Source organism: Aplidium turbinatum, chromosome 15 (genome assembly GCF_918807975.1).
Source record: "Aplidium turbinatum chromosome 15, kaAplTurb1.1, whole genome shotgun sequence".
In the NCBI taxonomy this organism is placed as follows: domain Eukaryota; kingdom Metazoa; phylum Chordata; class Ascidiacea; order Aplousobranchia; family Polyclinidae; genus Aplidium; species Aplidium turbinatum.
The window spans coordinates 2,087,850-2,100,507 of NC_137486.1; the positions used below are offsets into that span (position 1 = coordinate 2,087,850).

General features: G+C 37.3%; 1 protein-coding gene across 1 annotated transcript in view; it reads left to right on the forward strand.

Moving 5' to 3' along the window:
- The window catches only part of LOC145784891 (fibrocystin-L-like), a 100,597-nt gene that overhangs the window by 70,017 nt on the left and 17,922 nt on the right, over positions 1–12,658 (forward strand). Inside the window, exons 68-71 of the mRNA XM_082596729.1 lie at positions 164–333; positions 5,953–6,101; positions 11,321–11,486; positions 12,002–12,113. Coding sequence (XP_082452855.1) covers positions 164–333; positions 5,953–6,101; positions 11,321–11,486; positions 12,002–12,113 — 597 coding nt within the window. The remainder of the gene's footprint in view (positions 1–163; positions 334–5,952; positions 6,102–11,320; positions 11,487–12,001; positions 12,114–12,658) is intronic.

Sequence of the window (12,658 nt, forward strand, 5' to 3'; positions counted from 1 at the left end):
CAAGGGAGACGCGAGATAGTGCCCACACAGTCTTTCTCACACCAACTATGTAGTCGAAATATAGCCTACATGAATGCGAGTTTGAATTTCTGTATGCATTGACGGATGGAAGCCGGCTACTCTTAACTTTAACATTTTGATTTCCTTAACATTTTTACTTAAGGTCGGGTATTTGCCTTTAATATTCGAGCCGCCATCGTTGTCCCACGTGTACGAAGACAAGTCTGCTACGATTGAGGATATGTTGTGTGTTGGCCGCAGTCCCCACTTCGACCCCATCCACGACTTCATGGACGAGAGTGGAGACGATAACTTGAAGATTAGGGCAGCCGGGTACGACGCTATAGCTATATGATGACACGAACATAGAAATAAATTATCCTGAAAAGCCGCTTTTGGAATGAGAGTTTGCTTACTGATACAAAAATAGAGCTGTTTGAAACAAAAGTTCAGTACTTTGTAAATATTTTAAAAGATATTTGTTTGGATGCAAAGTTCGTCTGTTTCGTTTTCATTTCGTTTCATTCAATATATTTATACAGACCTTTGTGAAATAAATTTCGGTTTGATTTGTTTAGCCTTATCAGTAAGAAATTAAACAACCTTATAGGAACAATACTGTCAAATAGAAAGTTTGTATCCATGCCTTAACATACAGAACCATGTCTTGGACTTGTGGTGTCTAAGAAATGCTTTTGTTTAATATTCAGTTTTAACCGTATCTGTTACTGGCGTAGACCCTATGGTCTCGCCCTCTGCTAATTCAGCAATTTCACATAGAAGCAGTGACGCTAGAAACCTGAGATTTCTTGACTTTTACTTTTTTTTCTTGCCCCAACTTTTAATCCCGATTATGTTGGTATCGGATAATTGTGAAGTTCACAATAAACCTTTTGTCACAGCCAGTTATGAAATGCAAGAAATTTGCTGATATTCAATAGCTTGATTGACAGTTTACTATTAGCGTGCGGTTTCATTTTGTGTTTGTTAATCATAACGCGACGGCGCTAAAATTCCATTCTGTACCCAGGCAGCAAAATCCGTCATTTTTACATTGATTCAACGTCGATTTTGCTGTCTGGGTAAAGAGACGGTCTCTGACGCGATATGAGTCATTCTTCGCTGGCAGACAATAATTAGGAAGGTGATTTGTTATTTGCGCAAATTGCTTTGTAGTGCAAAAAGTGCATGGAATACTGTTTGCACAGAAGCGGAAAAAGAAAATTGATGAAATTCTGTGTTCAATACAAGAAGACTTTCAAAATAAAATGTGAACTGAGAAATTTGACCAAGAAATGGAGAAAATAGGTCAAAAACTGAGTCTTTATCACCTTTTCTACCTAAAATACACAATCACGAATATATTTTGCGAAATAAATTGATTGAAGTGATAGATAAGGCTTTTGACCAATAGGGTGCGGTGAAAAATTAAAATTTTTGAATTTCAACAAAAAGTATGTCTTAAATGGTGGCCCTACACCTAAAAACATGTCTGATGGTGTTTTGGAGTTGTTGCTCCCCTAACTGTCCGTGCAACTTTGGAAAGCTGTATGCGGGGGCCCCAAAATCATAAAAAATAGCATAACTCATGATCCATGTGTCGTAGAAAGTTAATTTTTGGCTCTGTGGAATCAGAAACACCATGTTTCTATTTGTTCCAAGAGAACTTTTAGCTCTAAGAGCAATAAAATTTAAGTTATGCTCAAATATCTAAATTTGAGACATATTGTGGGCAAAAATATCACAAAATTGCCAACAAGTTTGGACAAACCAATGACTAAATTTAAACAAGAAAAATTTTCATTTTTGTCATATGTGTCAGTGCTTGACTGTTGAGCTTACACTTCAAATTTCGATAATGGAGCATTGGCTTATAGTATACTGTACAAAACAATGATGCAAATTTGTGTATGATGCGCTCAAATACTTTGGGACAAGAAACTCTGTAGTTTGGGCTAATTACCAGTACTTAAGCTAAGCTCTTTAAATGTCATTTGACTAATCAACGTGTGGGACATTAATCATAAGCAATACATTACACAATCATAAGCAGTTCTGCCATGGCATCGAAACAGTGACAGACTTCTGTTATCTGGGTGATCGGATAAATGGAAGTGGTGGATGCGACGCAGCGGTGACAACAAGGGCAAGATTGGGCTAGGCAAAGTTCAGGGAATGTGGGGAAATGTTGTATGGCAGAAAATTTTCACTAAGGACGAAAGGAAAGTATATCGGAACTGTGTGCGGCCTGCAATGCTATATGGTAGCGAGACATGGATATTGAGATAGAGTGAACTGGCAATCCTGAGAAGAACGGAAAAGGTCAATGGTGAGAGCAATGTGTGGGGTGAAAACGAGAAGGGAAAAAAGGTCTGAAGAATTGTTGGATATGCTAGAGATGAGAGAGACCATAGACCAACTGGCAAGGGCAAATGGAGTAAGATGGTATGGACATGTGATAAGGAGGGAGGAGGGAAGTTTTCTTAGAAAGGCACTAGATCTAAAGGTGGATGGGAAGAGGAAACGCGGTCGTCCAAGAAGAACGTGGAAACAACAAGTGAAGGATGAATTTAAAAAAGTCGGACTGAAGGAGGAAGATGCAAGGGACAGGGTGAAATGGAGAAAAAGATTAAAACAATTGCTGCGCGGAAACAATCGGCCACCCCCACTAGTGGGGAACAAACCGACGATGGATGATGATGATGAAGCAGTGCATCAGGACACACAATACGATGTGTTGTCAAATTTTTTTCTAAGAGAGTTTGTCGACAGTAAATTGATGCTTAGTATGAAACTTTTTCATAAGTTTTCTTGATTTGATTCGCTGGCGTATCATGTCATCTCGTTTTTCAAAACCAGCTACTGCTCCAGCAGCTTCAGTAACAAGCTTGACATGTCTCTCTACTCTTTGATTGTAACAGGGATGCTTTAAACTCAAAGGGCTGTCAAACAGCACGTTTAAATCAGCATCACTTAAGTCCTTGACAGCAGGTGGCTCTGTGATGCTTTCGAGTGCCAAATCAGTAAGTTCATGATATGACATTGCCTTGACATTAAGTTTTGGTAAAACAAATTTTCGAATTGCTTGTTTGGAATTATCAACATCTTCAACAATCACATCTTCTTCTTCTCGATGCCATTCAGAAACTTTTCCCAATGTAGAGCCATTTTGTAATGCTCGTATTTTATTTACACCCAATCTTCGAATATCATCATCCTCGTCACACAACATTGCAAGCAAGATGTTTTTGTGGTGGCCAAAATAAGCATTTCTTTGAAGAGTTTTCAAGGCCTCATCTTTTACTTGCTGATTTGAAAATTTGATAACACGCTGCAACATTCTGAAGATATTCTTGCTGCCATCAGAAATCTTGTTGTTCAGTTTGATGTCCAACCAAGAAGAAAAATATACTTTCAAACAAAATTCAGCCAAAACTCTAAGGTTCTTGGATGGTGTTGAAGTTGAAACATATCTTCGAAGAATTCTACATCCAAAAATTAACCACCGAGAGTGCACGATAGGTCCTACTTTCATAAATCTCAAATCTTCATCCACTTCTCCTAAAATGATGCACCAACAAATTCTGTAAGCGTAGAATTGGTCTGAACTTAGATCATCAGTAACGTCATTTGGTAAAGTCGGGAAAGTGAAATATGGAAGTGGCTGAAACTCTGCAATAGGCCATTCGAAAACTGAACCGCCAATTTCTTTTCCAATTGCACCTGAAAAGCTGTCAGGACTTTTTGTGCAACCATCTAGTAAGGAGAAAACATGTCGTAATGGCAGTTCATTGCAATGAAGTAAACAAATTACCCACTGCAATGGGCGTTGAAGGTGTCTCTCCAGGTTTACAATACAGCCATTGATATTGCCCGTGTTCACAGCAGTTCCATCAGAACCAGTAATTTTCAGTTTATGCTCCAGATCAGTTCCTGACAAGACATTATACAAATTTTCAGCAAGTGTTTATCCTTTACTATTGCTTGTTGTAAAGTGTGTCAAATAAACTTCCTCTGGCTCACCCACAACAACGTAGTGTTCTTCCAGTTTTGTAGACATTGAAGTTTTTCCGGTTTGTTCTTTTACCAAGGTTAGAGTTAAATCCTTTCTGCCATCAAAATAAATTGCATCAACCAGCTGAAAAAAGTTCTCTTCGTTTACTCTGATTTCTGAACTTTCCTCGTTCTCTTGGGCACTGAAATTCGATTTTTACGCGTAACTTAAATTCTATTGCTCTTAGAGTTAAAAGTTCTCTTGGAACAAATAGAAACATGGTGTTTCTGATTCCATAGAGCCAAAAACTAACTTTCTACGACACATGGATCATGAGTTATGCTATTTTTTATGATTTTGGGGCCCCCGCATACAGCTTTCCAAGGTTGCACGGACAGTTAGGGGTGCAACAACTCCAAAACACCATCATACATGTTTTTAGGTGTAGGGCCACCATTTAAGACATACTTTTTGTTGAAATTCTAAAATTTTAATTTTTCACCGCACCCTATTGACCAACATACTTTCTCCCGTTGTTATTTGATATAAGCCGACGGAGTAACTAGCAATAAGAGAGACGTATGCAGGTCTATGCCAGATGGCTGATGGTCTCGGCCAGTAACTCTTGCCGCCAAAAGGAAGCAGTAACAGATACGGTTAATCTAATTTTCATTTTCGAAGTTATTTTTATACATTTACAATCATTTCATACATTACTCAAGTTACAAACAGCTGCATATAGGGAGTTAGCTAAAATTAACCTTCAAAATAAGATGACTCAGTGGTTACGTTTTACTTGCAAGTTTTCTTTGTGTTAAAACTGTCTGCAAAAAACAAAACGTTGATAATCCATTATTGATAAATGTGAAAATTTTCCTTATAAAAGAGCAATGCTTTAAAGCAGTGATTCTCAACCAAGACCCATGGGCCGCATGCGGGGCTTAACCATTCTTCCTACGACCCTCAACAATGCAGCAAAATATTATTTGTGCTGGAAGAACTGCCCAAAATGGCGCGAACAAATGTTGGTTACATAACTTGCGTGCCAGCAAAGAAATTGCTTTGAAACCACGTTTCACGGATACAGAGCAATTAGTTTATCAGGGAAGTTACGCCAGATTTTTACATTTGCGAGCAATTTCTCACTTTGCGTTTCATTCAAGATACAACAAAAGTGATAGGCTATATATATGTTGATGATAATATTTGCAATAGCCTACCTACAGCAATAGACGTAACCACCACCCTCCAATGATACTCAGCTGGAGCTGCTAGATTTACAGTCAGATGTGAAGCTGACACAAGCATTCAAATGTGATCATCTACTTTTGGAGTCGCCCCAGAGGGAAGTATCCTCACTTGATAGCCAATGCACAGAAAAAGTGCCTCTGCAATTGGTTCAACATAACTTACGTGTGTGAAGCAGCTTTCAGCAAAACGATTAGAATTAAATCCAAATATTACAACCGATTAACGAACCATAATTTCAACCGGCTTTTGAGTACTGCATCTTTCAATATTGCCCTCGTTTTAAGAAACTTATTAAAAGTCAAAGCCAACATTAAGTTTCACATTAAACTGCATTTTTTCTGTTGCGATCCTTTACAAAATTTAGGTTTTGAACTTGGCCTCTGTGCTGAAAAAAAGTTGAGAACCACTTGTTTTGAGCAAGTTTTGTAAAAGTTTAATTGCAAAGATTTAGTGATGAATAAATGAACATACAAACCTAAAAAATTGTTTATTCCAAGATGATGTTAAATCCAAGCAGGCTTTTTATACAAACGTGCATGGCCACCTTTTTACAACGTCGCTATTTGCATGATGTTATATTTCAGACAATATCCTTTTAGTAATTTTGCGTGTTATAAGTCACCAAGCATTGCATTATAACAACCGTGTCCAGAAGGTTAAAATCTTTTTTTTGAGTTAACTTGACAATTTTTTTTTGACTGTTACAGGCCAGACAGAACAGCCCCTCGAACGCCCACTGACGGCAAGACCTGTATCATGCTTCCCCTGTTTCAGAGTTCCAGCAATGGGGCCCCGTTCAAGCCTTTCCACGGCAATCTCAAGTATCCAACAATTAGAGGATTACTAAAAATTACAGGTAGGAAGTTTGTTTGTGGTTTTACGAGTAACAGTAATTATTCAACCTCCATTGCATTTAGACAATCACAGAGGACATGACATGGGATGGAAGTTGTTTATGACGCGGTTTTGCTCGTCCGGTGTCTATTAATTTGTTTACAGTGTGCCAGGGACACACTGCATGTTTGAGTATGAAAAGAGTGGTATAATCATTAGGCTACAATATAGCAAATTATATGCACAATAATTTAAACACGCGGTATGACAAGGTTTGAGTCGAAATATTGTTAAAGTCATAAAAATTGTATTGTGAAAGTCATTTCCTTTTATCGTCATATCTGAGTTGTCTTATTGGGTAAATGCCTATACTTTAAAATACAGCTATGTTTGTTTCTAACGCAATGCAGCATGTACAGCTGGGGCTGCAAAACTGGCTGACCCCTACCAGCGGGGACAAACACAAGGCCCCATCTACTAAAGAAGGGGCAAATGGCTGATGATGATAATAATGATGATGTAATGTAAAAGACTATGAAAGAGGAAATTGAATAGTAATTTTGTTTTTATAATACGGGATATCGTAGTTGTTCGCCTGAGTGCTTTTTTAACAATGGCTTAAGCATTCAAACAATTGTAATTGTTGTTTCTCGTTGTAAACTTAGGTTCTTTCCTACCATTAGTTATGGACGCTCTTGGCTTACGCCGATTGAGCACTTTATTGGAGGCACCTTGCTATGCATTGCGCAAAGCTCACTGCTTGCAGTTTGAGCATTTTGGCAAGGTTGGCAGTAATACCATTATTCTATTTGAATAAGAACCTTCTGATGATCCTTTTAGGTGAAACAGGCTGTCAAGGGTTTAGATCAGTGTTTCTTAAACAGGTGAATGGTTCATCCCAGGGTGAATAAAATTTGTGCAGGGGTGAACCAAACAAAAGGGGTAAACCGTCAGTGTCACGATTTCTTTCTATCTCTTACCAGGAAAAAGACTTGGAAAGGTTCAATGACGTAGTTTAATGGGTCAAACCGAAAAGCAGTCAATTAAATGTCGAATAATTCTACTAGTGAAATGATAATCTGACTTCTTGAAGGACTTTAACGAACGGCTTCTCAAATAACTCTAATTTCGAACACAATTTATATCAGCACCAATTCTCATCTACTTGTATTCAATTACTTCAAGTCTCAATCACCAATAATTTCTGCATCAACTACCAATCCACAACTCATAGCACAACTCTCATAATCATAATAATAATAATAATAAACATTACACAAACTACACCACTATTTATAGTTGGTTGTTCAGTCCAGTAACTTCGAGAAGGTTACGTAAGGTTACATCATAAAGAACCATTGTTCTATCAAGCAGCATTTAAATGTAAACAACAGAAGTTTCTAGAATGTCACGTAGGGAAAATGATTCCAGAAAACACGTTTTACATAATACAGATTTTGTAATCAGAGGTTACTTCAGGTCATAACCGATAATAACACATCGCACCAGAATTCTACAACCAAAACAACACGCTCGTTGAAGATACAAAGCAAGCCATCGTGAGACATTGCACCTTGATTGTGACAGTCAGAAATGGATGATAGCTTACGAACAGGGCGAATATTCCGGGTGTTCAACCTGTTCAGTGAACAAATGAGAATTTCCGAAAACAAAATCAATTCTAAGTTTTTCATGATTTAATCAAAACTAATTGTTCTTTTTATAAATTTCAATATTTTTTTTATAAACATTAAATAAAAATATATAACAAAAATATTTTGTTATATATAGACGAGATAGTTTTATCATATCACGAGCAGGCCTGGAAAAATAGGGAATCCGGGAATGACATTTCCGGGAAATTTGTCGATTCGCGAAAATTTTTTCCTTAAAAATCACGTTACTAACGTTTTTCATTCACCGTCATCGTAATTTGCTGGCACACTGCAGTTCCGACTCAGATTCGTATCACTGCGTATTTACAACCTCCAACTGGTACCTCAGAGCTGAGCATGTTCTTAGCTCAATTGCACAAATATATTGCAGTAGTCCGCCCGAAAGCGTCGTAAAAAGCATGGGAATTGGGAAGTGTCGTTGAAAAAATTCGAAATGTTTGCGGAGGTACAAAAACTTGATCACGTTGCTCGGCTTCATATGCCTATGGTTCAACAAGACAAACTCTCTACCGAAGCTCTACAAAAACATCCACAAATAAAAAAATAAATAAAGACATTAGCGACAAGCTGCTCATTCACTGGAATGGGCCACACATAAGCAAGTGTAATAGCATCGTGAAACAGGCTCTTAATCTAAATTTCAAAGGAAAACCATGGCATTTTAGTACTAATGACGTTCACTCGAAAATGTACCAAGTGTCTGCTGTGGTATATAGACCAAACAACAAGAAATCGTCACCATCCTTTATGTTCCGGTAGTGAATTTGTATTAATTTCGCATGGGCAAAACTTGCTTGCGGTTTCTTTGATTTACAAAAACAGCTGTTTTGGCGTCGTAATTTTGATTTTGTTGTCAAATTAATTAATGCATTTCGTTATTCTTCGTGCAGCGGACTGGTTGTTTTGTAGGTTACAGAAGTAATTTTCGCATTGTCTTGTGTTCTCACTCAGCGAAACTTGTTGTGCATTCAGCCGTCTGGCCGTTTTTTGTGCCATATGCCTATATCGCTTTTTGTAATTGATTACTGGTATTTGCTATTCATGCACAATGCACATACTATCAACCCGTTCGAGCATGAAGTGTTGTTATTGTCAACTTGTCAAGTACCGCACGTAACAAGCGGCTCGTGATGTCGTATTATTGTTTCATGACATTCACACGGTGACTCAGTGAGTCAGTGGATCTAAGGTTTAAGCATGTGGTGTCTAATTTATTAAGCCTATTAGGCTATTGTTGTTCCAATTTATTCCGATCAAAGTGGGCACATCAGACACAAACAGTGAGCCATGCCTGCTTACGAATAAAATACGATACCAAGACTGTTTATTGGAACTATGAAGCTACAGATGGACGTCTATAATATATTTTTTGCGTGAGGCTTTTCGCCAGAAAACTAAACTGTGTAATTATAACATCATTATCGTGATTATAAACCGCAGAAAATTTCTTCGCTAAAAAATTCCCAGGAAGCTAAACATTTTTTCCAACCCTGATCATGAGACCAGGGTGAATGAAATCTGGAGATAGATGCTAGGGGTGAACAAAACTAAAAAAGTTTAAGAAGCACTGGTTTAGATAGTAATAACTATACTTGATTTAATTCGCTCTGCTTTGCTTTTTGCTTGGCAACTCAATTCATTCAATTTATTTTTCTTTGTCAGAATGCAAAAGAAATGATATTGTGAAAAAGAAATACAGTAACAAAACTAACAAAAGGAAAAGGTGGCAAAACCTTAATGGTTTAAGACGTGCATGAAAGGATCTAATATTGCGGTATATGCATCAATAAATATAGTTAAGCACGGCCACCAAACCTGATACTTTAAAATAAGTTGATGAATTAGTTAAGAATCAGTCGCCTCCTCGTTCCTGGAACAACTGGAGCGCCAATTCTTAACCCTATTCGGACTAAGCTATTTTTGTGAGGTAATGGCCTGACGTGTGGACTTATTCCATCCACACTTTCATTTGCTAATAACTTTTGATATAAAAACGTTACGAGGTTGCTTTTTTCGCAAAGTTAAAGCAAAATTATTGACATACTGGTTAAAATTTTAAGTGGACACACATACTCTACCAGTTTTTTGCTATTGCTTTTTTGCTAAAAGTAGTCATTTTTTTTTAATTTTTCTGATGTCTCCGTCATAATCTCCTGAAATCGCTAATATCTTCGTTAAAGGCACACGGTCCAGTCATGCATGTAATCCGAAATGGTCAGCAGTCATGTAGGTCACGCAGTAAATCTTGGAAAGCACAAAACGATACAAATGTTTGCTAACTTGCTTGTACAAGATGATAAAGTTTTTCAGATGACCTGGCAATTTTAGGAGTAGGGTGTCAAAAACTGCTGATAACCAAAAAACTATACCACATAAAAATATCATTTTATTACTAAAACAAAGATGAATAATTTTTAGGAAAAGTCATAATACTTCAGCTAATTTGAGCCAGTAACTTTTACTTAATCGATGAAATTTTTAGTATGGACGGAACCCGTCCACCCGTTAGTCCGAATAGGGTTAAAGCAATGAGAACACGACTGAACCCAACATCACAAAAACAAACTAATATACACAGTTACACACACATATTGAAATTACGTAACGGACTATCAAAACAAGGACTATTTACAGATTTCATACAGAAAAAAAGTGTTCGCAGCAACGATATTAAGTAGCCTATATATTGCAGAACAAATACATAATATGGCAGCTCATTATCAAGATAAAATAGTTAAAAAAGCTTTGTTTTTTAAATTAATTTCCTGCACATGTAAGAGAATAAGAAGCATGATGATATAGCAGCGTGTTTTTGGTATTTCTAATAAGAGTTGAATCATCTTTATAGCATCAATGAGGGATGGAGTGTTTTTGGTATCGCTAATGAGAGGTGGAGATTCTTTGGTAGTGCCGATGAAGGATGTAGTGTCTGAGTTGTTTCAAGCATCTTTTCCAAACCAACCTAAATAATAATCTTACGAAAAGTCAAGCGATCCTCTGAACGAACATAATAGCTTATAATAATCAGGGAGTAGTTAGATGCAAGCTGGTAGTAACTTAGTGATATATTCTTATCTGGCAAATATTAAATTATACAAAATGGTATAGTAGCTTATTCATGGAAGAGTACAGATAGTAATCATCATCCTTATCCGGTCGGGGGTAATATATAAGATATATTATACATATAGTAAGATATGTTAATGTATAATATAGTAATACAGTATATGATATGTAGGATAAATTTACAAAAGTGGCATTTGGAAAGGCATGCTATACCAGGATATGAGGCATTGAGCACTTTTTGTAGTATTAATAGTTTTCATTGTTTATATATGCATATATATAGCGAAACATGTCAATGACTTGTTCGAAAAGTAATTGATAAAGTTGATCATATCTTTTGTAATCCACACAATTCTACAATGACGTGGACAAAGTAATATTCCAAAACACTTTGATTAGATTGAAAACTTTCCTTACAAAAACTGCAGAATATCCAATATAATCATCGTGATGTTAAGTTGGCTGCGCCTCATCTATACTTTTTACATTGCGACCTCAGGTCTTCACGCCCAGAGCTACAAATCCCACAGCGACGGTACAAGAGATGTTGTTTTCTACACCAACCCCGCGAATGAGGACATCTTCCACCCCACCATCATCCAGGGATCTACTATTTTAGACGTGGAAGACGCGAGCAAAGTTTTCTTTAATCGTCCAAGTCTAAAGTTAGTGAACAGTCAGTTTACTGTACTTGCGAGTATTACGACCAATCGGCGGATTGCGAGATGGTTTCTAGGCAGCACCTCGACTAAAAAACCACAAAATTATTCGCTGCTGCCAGTTCTTTATGCATTGTTATGTGTTCTATTGCGTAATTACTCGATTTTTTCTTCTCGTGCTGGAAGGGCAAATAAAACACATTTCTTTCTCTCATCAAAACCAACCAAATATAAGCAGTTGTGCGGGCAAGCACAGCAATTTTTAACCCCTGTGCCTTGCGCCTGTAAGAAAAGGAATCGTACCAACCGTGACCGTAGCCATGATAATCTATAAACTAAGTAGTCTAACTGCATTAACAATGAAATTCAGTGTAGTCCCGAAATATCGTGAACCTGGAGTTGTAAAAAGTAGGCCCTCTACCTCAGAAGCTCAATCAAAGAAGAATAAGAAATCCCGGTTCAATATTGTTGAGCTACAGTATCTCAAACTGGGTGACTTCAATTTTTAAACCTTTTTCTAGGAAAATTAACCCATCGGACTGCGTTGATATGGAGTGCGACGGGATGAAGAAGGTTTTGATTAAGGACCTGGATGGAGGCTTCCTGGGAGGAAGAGGGGCGGTGGTTCCCCAGGTAGCTTCATACCGATGTCAAAGTCTTTGTATTATAATTAACTTGAGTTGATAAGGTGGCGTTATTTTTAATGTAAAACTATGTAGGGGAAAGGTGTGTATTTTGAACCCCTTAAAGAAAAATTAGCACAACTCAGCCAACTTCCGGTCAATGTGTATTATTTTTTCCCCAGATTCAGTCTAGGTACTTGCAAACCAGTGTAGAAAATATAAATCACACACAATACAAAAATACAGAATAATTAAGCAATAAAAAATGTTCAAAAATGGTCCAAATTACACATATGGTGTGTATTTTGGACCATTGGGGTGTGTATTTTGGACCATTGGAGTATGTAATTTCAACTGAAGTTGCTTGAGGTCTTCGAAATGAAACTTCTGGATGACGGTTCAAGAATCCCTTAAGCCAATCTTTTTCAGCCAGACCCTTTTCACTGTTGAAGCGGGTATTGATATTATTGGCAGACGCAATGTCATATGCAAGCTTTCTTAAATCTATGGCCCCTAAACCATAAAATCTTCACTCCATTTCCAAAACATGTTTGA